The sequence below is a fragment of the Phoenix dactylifera genome, chromosome 2 (assembly GCF_009389715.1).
Source record: "Phoenix dactylifera cultivar Barhee BC4 chromosome 2, palm_55x_up_171113_PBpolish2nd_filt_p, whole genome shotgun sequence".
In the NCBI taxonomy this organism is placed as follows: Eukaryota; Viridiplantae; Streptophyta; class Magnoliopsida; order Arecales; family Arecaceae; genus Phoenix; species Phoenix dactylifera.
Window position 1 is genome coordinate 9,287,301 of NC_052393.1, and position 13,143 is coordinate 9,300,443.

General features: G+C 38.4%; 1 protein-coding gene across 1 annotated transcript; it reads right to left on the reverse strand.

Moving 5' to 3' along the window:
• Positions 1-1,588: 1,588 nt before the first annotated feature.
• On the reverse strand, positions 1,589-5,387 carry LOC103697977 (transcription factor GHD7-like). Its single transcript, XM_008779924.4, has 2 exons — positions 4,858-5,387; positions 1,589-2,013 (listed from the first exon to the last, which is right to left on the reverse strand). Exons 1-2 carry the CDS (start codon positions 5,251-5,253, stop codon positions 1,732-1,734), a joined length of 678 nt encoding a protein of 225 aa, XP_008778146.2. The 5' UTR covers positions 5,254-5,387; the 3' UTR covers positions 1,589-1,731.
• Between the last annotated feature and the right edge of the window lie 7,756 nt (positions 5,388-13,143).

A 13,143-nucleotide genomic window follows, 5' to 3' on the forward strand; every position in this document is an offset into this window, starting at 1 on the left:
ATGACTTAAGAGTTTTTTTTGATGCTTTGAGATTTATGCGAAGCAACATCCAATGGTCGGAATTACATAAAAGATCAATCATTTTGTATCTTGAGATTTATTCAACTGTCGATGTTGCAAGAAAAGATCAATCGTTATTTTATGGTATTCTTTACATAAATAAAATAATAATAATAAAAAACCCCACTGGGGCTCTAGGAGTTGGGTTAAAATAAAAATTTACAGAAAACTTTATTAAACAAGCCTGTTTGTTTTTAGGTAGCTCATGAGTTGGACATCTAATTAAATTTTTTGATTGAAGATATTGACCTCCGTAGGTCACATAAGTAGAAGATATTTTAGGAATTTGCATTAGAAACAGTTCAGGGTAGGCCAGTCACCCGGTCTTGCCCACCATCATTTGTGGTTCAGATCGGCGCAAGTCGTCTATGATTTTGACGTTTGACGGAATGATGTCAAACTTCTTAGTTCCATTCAGAAAAAAAATTTATCAAACCTATTAGATTGTAAAAATGTTGGTCAGCTGAGAGGAGTTTTAAGTAATTCTCTATTTGAATCGCTTTCGAGAAATAAGCATGAAACAACCTTTTGGGTCGTGACGCACATGCTGCTGAGAAGTGGAGTGCCTAGAAAGAGACCAACATCCGGGCCAGAGTCCAAATGGCACTTAGAAAACATTGGAGCCTTAGGTACATTTGATGCATTAATTTGGTCAAGATTATTATCTTCTTTACAAAAAAACAAAGGAAAGTAAGAACAGGAAAAGGTCGAGATTACCTATTTCATGATAGTAACGAACCAATATGGTTCACAAGAAGAGCAAAACCGGCGGCTTGTTAGTTGCTACACCGCATTGGTTATCATTATTATTGATGTCTATATTAAGTAATCAGAGTATTTAAGTAAAGTTGTGAATAGGGGCTTGCCTCAATCGTCGCATGTCTTACTTGGCAACTCGGGATTCTAGATTTGATTCTTGAACAGTGCATTCTCAAAAATCTATCCTTAGATAATAATAGTATAATTGGGTCTCCCTCCCCTCGCTCCACTATAATATTAGTGTTATGAGTTCGAAACACACAAAATTTTCTCCCCATGCAGTGCGACTGCATACATCTGACCCTTAAGCACAGTCCATTCTCAATATTTGTACATTTGCAACCCTCGTTCTACTCTTAAACTGGATGAACATATTCCCAACAAACCAATGTTGATTGTTGGACCTGCAAAATTGATTGCTACAACACCGTAAACCTTAATTGAACTCCATCTTCAAGCCCAAACATAGCTATAAAATCGTAATATATGTTACTCATTATCTACTATAAGACAATCCACAAAAGTGGCATATTAATGGCATTGGACCTCCAACTCTAGTTGCAATCATGCAACTAGGAAATAACATAGGTAGGCTGTAAAATAACCTGAGGTCATCTTCTACCTATGTGAGAGCATTGGCCAAACTTTTGGTCTTTTCTTGTGTGTACAGGCCTAACTCTCTCTCTCTCACACACACACACACGCACGCACGCAGGCACACGCACGCAATCAGTCGGTAAGTTAGTCACTCAGACACTATAAACACACAGAAAGGCAAAAGAAAGCTATTCTGTTTAGCAAATAAGCAAGCAGATCATCAGGTACATTCCTAAAACAATTGATCAAACGGTACAGCATAATGTTTAAGTTAAATATCCATTATTTCTTTATTATGGTAGTGGTTGCTGCCTGTTAGGAATGGAACCATCGAAGGTCAAGCCTATCTGCAGGGTCATAATTAAGAGGAGGCTCAGGTGTTGGCTGGCTTGTTTCAGGAGTCTTCACGAACCTCCCTTTGATCCTTGGTCTCATTTCAGCGTATGCCTTCCTTGATGCATATCGTATTTGCTTCTCGTACCTTCTTTTCTTCCTCTTCTCTTTGTACCTCATGACCTTGGCTTCTCTCTCCAAGTTGGGGTCGCCTTGGCTGGAAACTTTGACATCGCAAACCTCCTTGCTCCTCCCGTTTGACATCTACAACAATAACAACAACAACAAAAAAAAGAATTCACGAGATGTTAAAACTATAACTAACGGATAGCTGCTTTGCCTACAAGTCCAAAGGAATGGTCACAATAACAATCTTGCAAGTTTAATTGCCTAATTTCTTCTCAAAGAAAAAAGGAAAAGAAGGAAAAAAAAAATTTGCATGTTCGGTTGCTATAGGCGGACGCTTTTGTTTTGATGCAATTATGTAGTATAGATGTCCATAATTTTAGTTGCAAAATGCAGTTCAAATGCTGCAACTTATCCTGCAGCCAAAACATTTATAAGTCGGATTGCAGTTACTGAAAGCTGCTTGGGGTGTTGTGTTACACTTGAGTGTGACTTTGACTCCTTGTGATATCAGTAACTTGAAGCATCTTCAATTACTAGGTGCCCGGACATTGTTAGCTTTTTTGTCATCGTTAAATTTTGGATGAGATTTTCTTATTCATTTTTAAAGAAAAGATGGAATTCCATCAAATTTCAGAATTTGGATAACATTCAGCAGTTTTTGCATGAAGAATCTAAAGATATGCTACTGAAAATGTAGCTAGCCAGCAAGTATTTGAGAGGGAAGATCTCCAAGCACAATACAATCAACCTTTTCAACAAAGTCAGCTTTGTTTTAATTTTTGTTGCTAAATATATTACATCCCCCAAAACAAAGGGGGGATGTATGCAAATTAGCCAAGGTTCAAACTTGATAAGGTAAAAGGCACATTTTAAATGCATTTATGTATCCGAACTCATTTTTTTTTTAAAAAAATAAGAAAAACATAAAACAAAGAAGTTCATCAAAATGATTGATTTTTTAAGGAAAATGAATTATATATATATGGGGAAAAAACATTATTGTTGTCATTATGTACACAGACAATCAGATTTTGGTGAGATCAGCAAAACAATAGGATGGTTGTGGTAAATCTATGAACGCGCAAGATGATGCAGTGGCAGAATATCATTGATTGAAAACGATGCAAGATAACCTTTTAGTCCATTTCCAACTTAATTCGCTGAAATTTTGTCAAAATCAATAGGAATTAAGACTAGACAAGAGCAATGAATGAGGAATGAAAGGGCGTACTTTCACTTGGATTCAGTCGTTCTCTATGTAACAAATAGGCTTCTTTTGATTCACAACAAGGACCACAAATGGTCATCACAGGATGGAAAGTGATTCAATGTGTTCTTTTTCTTAATTTATCTTTCAAAATTTTCTCCTATAGCTCTCCACTAGAGCTGTCCTACGGTGCAATGTGGATCTGATGGATCACATGAATGATAGACAAAGAGCTCTCGGTCTCTCCTTAGAATAAACTGAGGGCAAATAACTAATCAATTTACAAATTGAGCTCACATGGAGTTGCACAATTCAAAGAAGAAATTGATGATAACTCCTCATATATATATATATATATATATATATATGGGAAAAAGAAATAAAAGTATTTTTTAATCAAGGGTAAGAGGAAGGCTAATTATCCTTAATGGGTCCATAGCTTATTTTGTTGGATGTTCAGCATTGCAATCATCCTCGAAAGACTCATCTATATGAGTGTGGTTGTGGAGTTGCAACATATGGAAATGGGCTATCTCTAAAGCACTAATGAAACCAAGAAACTAGCACGAGGCTGAAAAGAGCTAACCCGAATAAACCTAATAATAGCTAATACTATATGTGTGGTATGTGACATTATATCAAAAAGTTTAGTTCAAAATTTTATTCACCAAGAGCTGTATAAAAGAAACATGTCAACACTAAGATTCAAACTTGCAAGATACCTTTACCTATTGCATAGTATTTTTGATCCAGATGCATTTTATGTGTTATTTAACTTTCAAAATTTTAAATTATGCATCTTAACAATAATATATTTAATTCAAAATTTTGAGATTTTAAGAATAGTTGATATTAAACAAAACATAAGCCTACTTAAATATAAAAACTTATCTTAGATACCCAAATAACTAGAACTTTTGAATGGATAAAGATTAACTTTATCTTCATTTCTCTTCTCTCCTCACAAGACATGATGAACGGATGTTTTGCAAATGGATGCCTCGAAAGATTCCCACAAATGAGGAGATGTTCTCTTATGTAAAGATGCATCCGATCTAATGGTAATTCCAAGAGACATGATCTTTGATAATTGGATAGATCATGTGGTAGGATATATTCGGCGAAAGGATGCTTAAAGACCCATTTATTGCCATCCTTTCATATCTATAAATAGAGAATGGGATCATACTTTCCATTCATCTGAATAAAATCTCAAGTAATTAGAGAAAAGAATTGTGAGAATAAATTAACCACTAAGTGAGTCAACTCAAGTGCACCTATTAAGCATTTGAGGAGAGAATTATGTCCATATAAAAGAAGATTGAGAGAGATTTTCTTCAATCTATTTTGTTAAGTTTAAACTTAATTTATTTTATTCAGAAAAATTTCCAATAATTTAAAAAATAGGAAAGTAAAATATAATATAATATTGAACAAAATATATATTGATTTTCTTGGTTGTATTCATACACATTCTGTATGATACTTCCATTTCAGCAAAAAAAAAACAATATATATATATATATATATATATATATATATATATATATATATATATTAATATGAAATTACCGTTAGTAAATATTTGAAAACCGAAAAAAAGCTCCTGCTTATTTTTAACAAACATGAAATCAAGACTCTAATCTCTGCATAAAGATACGAAATCATCGAAATGGAGAGTGAAGGAAGAAGGATATTGGACTTCAATTATTCTGACCTCCGACCTCAAAATCATAAAACTGCTACGAGATCAAGAGGATCGAACCACTCACGATGGGAGCGGTCGTCGCGGGCAGCCCCATGGCCGAACCTTCCGTCGAGGCCGGGATGGAGTCCGGCGGGCTGGGCGTGCTTAAGAAAACATCGAAGGTCAGCCCGTGCCCAGGATTGCTGCAAGCTTCGCGGAAGCTATCGAAGTATTTGAAAGCGGGAGCCACCGGCGGCCTCTCTTCATGCTGCGGCTCCGTAGCCTTGGGATCGTTAAAAAGCCAAGCGTCGCTGTCGTCGTGCCCGAAGAACTGGAGCTCGTGTTGCCCTTCATGCGGGCGACCTGGCTGGGAACACATCGGAATCGTGTGGTTGAGATCGGTGCAGTAGTACTGGTGGCATGCGTCGCTTGTGCCGCGGCACACGTTGCATAGCTCGGACGACGACATGGCGGCGGTCATGTACCCACGGATGACCAGTGGCCTGGGGGGGGAAGGGGTGGAAATGGTGGCTTTGAGGTTGGCCAGGGGCGGGAGCTAAATGGTTGTGTGGGTTCGATACTTTTTGGAGGAGAAGAGAGAGAGAGAGAGAGAGAGAGAGAGAGAGAGAGGGCGAGGCCAATGAGAGCGGAGGAAGAGATATTAAACGTGTGGAGCTGAATACTTGTGAGGGGTTCGGGTTGTATCTTCGGCAGGAAAGAATGATTCACCTCTTTCTTGCGATCTACCCCGTTGGATCGTGCCATAGCCGCTACGAGGCAGATGGAAGAGGAAGCTCGGACTGCTTTGAGATCTGTACAAAGTATGTTCCAACGGTTGATGTCGTGAGTGGGAAAGATGCAATCTGAACCCGGGCTCACCTCTCTTCGCGCGAGATAAGGATTCACCCCATCTCGCAGATGATCTAACGGTGGATTCACGCGAAGGAGGGGTGCTTCCTTCCTTCGCGCCAAAGATGCAACCCCGAAAAAAGGGGAGGGGAAGAACGACCACACGTTTTGGAAAGTCGGTCAATGGGGACCAGGAATTCTGGTTCCCCGAGCCAGACGCTGACCGGCGGTACCGCCACCGCCCCGGCCGACGACATCAGGTAAAAATGGTTCGGTGTATGATTTGGAAGACATCGGGGCTCGCACGCTTGGGACCCGATGTCAAACGAGAGACGTGTCAAAGGGAGAGGTGCCCGCTACAAGATTTGGTGCCTGGAGCTCCGTAGCTGATGGGTGTACTAATTGTTTCCGGAGAGTGGGGTGGGAGGCTCGTCATTTCGAGCCATGTGGTCGATACCAACACCAACCTCCGGGTGTGGTCGTGCATGAGCTGTGGTAACGTTAGGGTCTTGCCCCCTATATCATATCATAGGGATGTTTTTATTATTATCGAATATGAATGTAACCAATAAAATTAGAAAATAAAAAACTACATAAGAACTCTGACACTAATCCAAGAACGGCCCAAAGAAAGCAATTCAATCTATGGATGTTTCGCATATCAGACATATGTCTTTTTAGCTGGTATTTTTATTTAAAAATTTGCAGAAGGGTTGGCTCAACTCTTAAACGACTGAGGTGCATGCATTCTCCGTTTGCTACTGTCTGAATTTACTGGATTTAAGGAGAGTGGATGGAAGGATGGGAAGTACTCGCATGCTTTTAGTTGGGGTTGGAGAGGAGTGTAGGGTGCAGTGGGTGCAAGGTCGTGTGGTGGTTATTTAGGAAAACAACTGGTGAACTTCTGAAAGCCTATCATTATTATTTTGCAATCTTGGTAGTATGCGGCCGGACGACAGGTTGCAGCTAAAAAACAATCTCATTGATTGAAGAATCGATTGGTCGCATCTGCTTTAAGAACGCCTACAGTTATTTTCTATTTGCCGTACATGACTCTTTTTCACACATATTTAGCGTGCGCTGTTTGCATCCGAAAATAGCAAAGCAGAAGTTTTAGAGATTCATGACCCATATTATGGAGATACTGACTAGAGCAAAGCATCAAATGCTTAATTGGTGGCTTACTTGGATAGAAGTAAAATCGTAGTGATATAGCCCGGTGGATTTAAATGCTTTCAATACTTAAAAAAACATGCCAAGTATATCGAGATGAATTAAGTAGGTCAAAAATCCATGCATAAACCTGATCGTTGAGTTAAACAGGTAAGCCTACCCGACTTATATCGAGATGAATTAAGTTGAACATGCTAAATGAGTTAAGTATTGCCACCTTTATTTTCAGACTCAAAGCATTCAAGTATGAACAATCGAATAACCATGCATTTATAGCTACCTTGATTTGACCCATTGATCATAGAGCATGTGGATTATACATGTTACCCACTAATTAACTTATGTTTATCAGGCTCACGGTTTGCTTAAAGTGTGCTTGTTGTCCCTCTCTCACCGAATTTCTTTTAGGTTTCATCCCATCCTAGTTCTCAAAAATGAAAAAGAAAAAGCATACAACATGTTGCCTCTTAATTGAACCTAAAGTCATCAAAGTATATATCTTAATTATATCTCTAGCTTTACATTCATATTCTCTAAGGATCGATCTATTAGCTTCTAAGATGCAAAATTGAAACAAAAACCAAAGTAGGTCCTTTTTTTTTTTCTAAACTATATGTTCTTTCAATAATTATATCATCGGGCAGCTTGAGGGATCAGGCATGTAACACTTTTTTTTTTTTTTTAGTACGGCCACTTAACATTAACCCTTCTGTGCGTCTTGATGTAACCGATGCCGTAGTGGCAGGGGAGAGGATATGGCCGAATCCTTTACAGTGGTTAGCTGCATATGAAGCGACCCAAAAACATCTTAGACCACTCATCACGTGAGCCAGATATTTCCTAAAGCAGGAGCTTAAAATTCGGAAAGTGAAGCTATCGTTCCCCTGAACCTTGGCACCCCTTCAAATTTATGGATGGAGCCAATAACTTCCAAGATCAACATATTCTGATTTACGAAAAAAAAAGATCAGCATATTCTACAGGAAAGGGGAAAAGGATAAAAAAAAAAAGGAGGAGGAGGAATGGACGGAGGGAGATGCAACAAGGGAGGATGAAAGACAGGATTGGAGAGATGTTCCTCCGAGCGCACCACATCTTTTGGGGTTGAAAGGTGTGGGCCCATCCGAATATATTCAAGGGATACGGGGTTCTATCTTTCGTGGCGAAAGACGATTCGCCTTCTTTCGCACGAATCCACCGTCAGGTCGCGCAACGATCGCTTTGAGGTCTGTGCATGCCGGCGGTTGACGCCGTGAAAGAAAGATGGATCGTTCTTTCCCACAAAAGGGGATAAGAAATACCCACGCATAAAGGAAGCTTCGGTAAAAGCTCAGGAGGAAAGCATCGAGAGAGAGTGAATATGGTATTCCGGAGAGGACCAAAAAAAAAATAAAATGCAAGCGGTCGGGTAATGGGCGCTAAATGTTCGCGGGTGCTTCCCAATACGGGATATGGATGGAATATCAATCCAAGAGATAAATCTGATGTGGTGGTTGTTTCTTTAATGATGAGATTCTTCTTGAAGTCATATCTAAAGATTGATGGGTTACGCGTGAACAGATATCTCTTGGGCATCTTGAGACAAGGTCCTCAAGGGCCATGGTGGCCATGCCTTTCTTTTTGGTAATAATAAGCTACAAGACAAGCAATACAGAGATAAAAGAGAGCAAGATCAAAAAGCGCCGCCCCCGCCTGATTTATCCGATGAAGTTACCATCTGATTTGCCGGTACTTAGGTGGTGCTGGTGTGACATACTCCCACGTGGAAGAGACTGCCATGCCCGTACCGAATATTCTCCAACAGGAAGGAGGTCCAGTGGAGGTTGCTACGCGGGTGAGGTCCTCCTCACCCCTCTCTTTCCTTTTTGCCAAAGCAAAAAAAAAAAAAGTGCTGCCCCATCGTATCCAGTTGAAGAATTTGAGAGAAATCCAGAGGTAGTATTGATGCAAAATTAAAATCCAGCTTCGTATATATATCTCGTGGCCAACCAGTCCACATGAATTTAGCCTCTCCGCAATTATCACTCGGCTACGGTTATCAGCCGGATCTAGAGGATCTGAGAATTGCTATCGGTGACCATCCATTGCTTCGAAACATCTGGATGATAATGAGGAATGGAGGAATTGTTGAGGCTAAGCATGTGTTTAGATAGGCCAATGGGGCTGCAGACTGGATGGCTACCTACGTGGCCAATTACACCGTATCCGTACTGAATTACCTGTCTTAGCAAAAAAAAAAAAAAAAACATAGACTGATGATATCCCTCAACAGTGGAATCATAGCTCACTGCCTGCTTCGACAGCAGATCCAAGTACTAATTGTGCTTGAATTACCCTCCAACAATATCCATCCACAATTAAGAACGGAAATGGCGCCTTTGATTCCTTCTCTGTACTCTTATCTATGCGTTCCTTCCCCACAGCTTTCTTTGTGGCCATACTTTTTCATGGACTTCAATTGCAGATAAACTTAAAAAACGCACAACTTGATTATAGGAAATTGTGATTCAAAGCCTTTTTTGCATCAGAGATGCAAAAGAGTCGGTAAAATTCTGTCCTTTTCTTTTAATCTTACAGGTAATGCATTATTGTAATCCAGCCTTACATTTGTCTATATTCTCTTTCTATCCCGCAGATTACTGCATATAAAGGTAGAAACTCTCCTCTACTTCGCTGTTGCATGTGCCACCCTCCGATACCCAATGATGCAAATGCTGGCTTTCCGTGAGCTTTAGTGGCTAGATAGCTCATATAAACAAATTCAGGTGAACTTCTTTGGTTAAATGATCTCTCGACAGATCAGCCTCTAGGATAGTGGGTGATAATTAAATGACTATACCAAGAAACTTTTTTTGAATGATTCAGATCAGAAATATTTCTCAATGAGCATTCTTGTACTAAGAATAAGAGGGGCAAGTTGATGTTTGTTTCTGAAGTAAAAGCAGTTCGATCTGTTCCTGAATAGCTTTCCTCAAAAGGGCTTCTGCTTGCTTGGTGAATGTCTTGATAGAAGATATAATTTCTTGGAATTGAGGTTTATTTTTTTTTAAGTAGATACATAACTGAACGAGAAATTTATTTAGCTGTCCAATCTCTAACGGATCAAGATATCTATTTGCTCCGGTATAAATAGTAACTATTTGTCCTTCCACCGTGAGAGAGTTTGATTGGGATTGTTTAAGCAACTCACATAATCGTTGACCTCCCCGCATCATTTTTAAGCGAGAGTCACCAATATGTCCAACCGCACCAAACTGCCTCTAGACTAGGCTATAGATGCACCCAACTGCTCCAATCAAATTGAGTTTCAACCATACTTCACTGCCCCCTTCTTCAGATATTTCTGTTTTCTTAGGAGAGTTTATGGGTTAAAATTGAGACAAAGCTGACTTTGCATATACCTTCATGGTGGTGTCGTTTTAATGGCTGAGAAGATAAGGTCCCCACCTTGTTCCCATGTTTGTACCCCGTCTGTCGCAAAGTAACGGACCCATCCTTTAATGAATCCTTTACAAACAGCCCATGGTGGAGTACAAAAATTATATGCAAATATGTGAATTAAAGAACAAATTCAAAAGTCATAGGTTTCTTCTATTGATGGAGTTAGTTTTATGATTACAAAAATAAAAAAAATTATAATACATACTACATGGCCAAGTAGAACATACCAAGTTATTTTGCAAGTCAATATATACATCTAGATAAATTGATATATAATTTTTAGAACATAGTATTTATTAGTATACAGTATACGATCAGATGATACTCACCTAGCAAATTAGTTATTTAGCAACCCAATACACACTTCAAAGCAAATTAATGCACACCTTTTTAGAATATCATATTTATTAATATATACTATATGGCCAATGATATACGCTCGTCAACTTTCTGATACATAATGTATGCTTATATGATACATGCCTAGCAGTGATTCAATACACACTTTTAGGTAAATCGATATATAGTTTTTAGAACATACTTTTCATCAGCACACACTACATGATCAGATAATACACGCCAAGCAATTAATCGTTTTGATTTTTTTTTTAAAAGTTACGAGATTGATGGATCTATCAGTGGCATAAGTTTTATTCTTATTGGACTTTTAAGTTTTTTTTTCAAGATGGATGCTAAAGGAAACATGGCAAAATAAGTACCCCATTCTATAAAGATATTCTATATTGGCCGCCCCATATGATTTTTGATCCTTGACAAAGACCAATGGCAGCTGTCATGATCTTGGTTACAAGAATCACCACACCTTTTGCATCTGTCATCGGAAATTTGGGTCATTCAATCCAACCCAAAGTTGGGAGAAGCATCATGGGCTGCCTTGGGCGTGGGGCCACCCAACCCGAACCTTAGCCTAAATTGACATCATGAGGAAGCATCAACCCGGACCCAGCACCAATCCTACATAACAAAATGTACGCCATTGCGTACTACTCCATTCAATCTTAACCATCTGAATTTGAGCTTTTTCTAATATTTTTATTATTTTAAGCACTATGTTTCGCCAATGCAATCAGTCCCGGGCCACGTTGTCATGATGCCAACTTGTCCGCATAAGTCATGATTTAGATATGGTTAAATTTTATTATTAATAATATTCAATCAATTGGGCCCCATTTTTCTTTTCTTTTTTTTCCACACAACAGTATTTGCAACAGTTAGCAGTGTCATGAATATTAAAACAAATTTATCTTACATTATATAAATTTTAATTTTTTTAGATATTTATATAATTTTATATTTATAATGTAGACGGGTAATATATAATTTTATATTCAAGTAGAACTAATCAAACAACGGGTAAGCCAGGCTCTAATAAAAATTAGGCACGATGCCTATACCCATATCTGGCCCGACCCGACCAGAACATCAAACTTACACTTTTGCACATGCCTGGCTCAATCTTGAAGAGCCAATCCCCAGCCATCCATCATGCTCCATTTCCTCTTTCCCCACAACTATTATAGGCTAGGTGCAATATAATGTTATAGTGCAAAACAACATCTAAACAGTACCTTTCAGCCAATCAATATTTTTATTTATATCTGTGAGATTAGTTGGTTTATTAACTATATAATATATTATTTTATTATATTATAATATATAATAAGCAAATATAATTATTATATATATATAATCTTGAGTCAAGCTAGGTCGGGCCATTTTTTAATTTGTTCAAGCTCGACTCATTTTTAGACCGGGCCTACTTGTTTGCCCAGGCCCATTCCACAAGCCTATTTTTAGTACCACAGCCCACTAAGTTTTGGGCGGAGCTGCACAAGCCACATGGCCCATCTATATTCAAGTTATCTTTCAGTTGATATGTTGCATATTGTCTTTTTTTTTTTTCTTTTTCTACCAGTACCATGTTAGATTTCTAAATAATATACTCGACGGTATCAGTTTGTTTGTGTCAATAATTTGATGTATCCCTTGTATGTCTGTTTCCAAGTGCACTGACATGCATTGTTATTTTTCTACCTCTCCACCTTTTAGTTACCGTATAAATATTTTTTAATATGAAGAATAGCAATAACAGATGCTTGAAATCATTAACTTATATTTAGTTTTAAATGCTATCAATTCTCGTACTATAAAATTTCATCCTTGAGTTTTATTGCAAAGGAAATTTTGATAGGTTCAAATTATTTGCTTTTTTCCTTGGATTTTATACATAAAATCTGCAAATCAGAAGTCATGTAGGACAAGTGGAGAGGTTTTTTTTTAATATTTTTTTTATTTTTACTGACAAACTATGGATACAAAATTAAGTTGAACATGCTTGAGTTCAATATAATAAAAGTCCAATCCTTCACTAAGAGGATGATGCTATCAATGATTTCCTTCACCATCTCGGACTTAGCATCTGAGAATTCTAGAGTTCCTCCCAGTCCTCGTGGCCAGAGACCACCACACCCATACGACCCCTCCAATGAAATTTCAATTCACTGGAGTTCTTATCGGTCCAGATATCGCGTCATTTCAGGCTCCAACACACACTAGAAGTCTTGCTTTTGAATCAGTTATGGTTGGAAAAGTATTCAACTAGTAAAATATTTTTTTGTGCCATCCACTCGTCTGGTAGAATAGACGCAATGCATGATTCCAAAGGGCACGCAGCCAACAATTCTGAAAGAAAACAGATGCAAGAGCATTGCAAATGTAGGGATGCCCAGATATTCTGTTCGGAAGTTACCATACAGGGGCAAATCTTGAGAAAACTTCTAGTCCAGTTCAATCACTTTGAATATAGGTTCCAATTCAGCCATACCAAGACCCGTCAAGCCTTTTAAGCACCTTTAATAATAGAAAAGAGCATCAAGCCTAAGTGAAC

Excerpts from the sequence above, each read along its gene's own strand:
- LOC103697977 (XM_008779924.4), bottom strand. The coding sequence starts at position 5,253 with ATGACCGCCGCCATGTCGTCGTCCGAGCTATGCAACGTGTGCCGCGGC. Across the intron at positions 2,014-4,857 it reads CCGCGACGACCGCTCCCATC|ATGTCAAACGGGAGGAGCAA; the intron begins GTGAGTGGTTCG and ends TTATTGTTGTAG.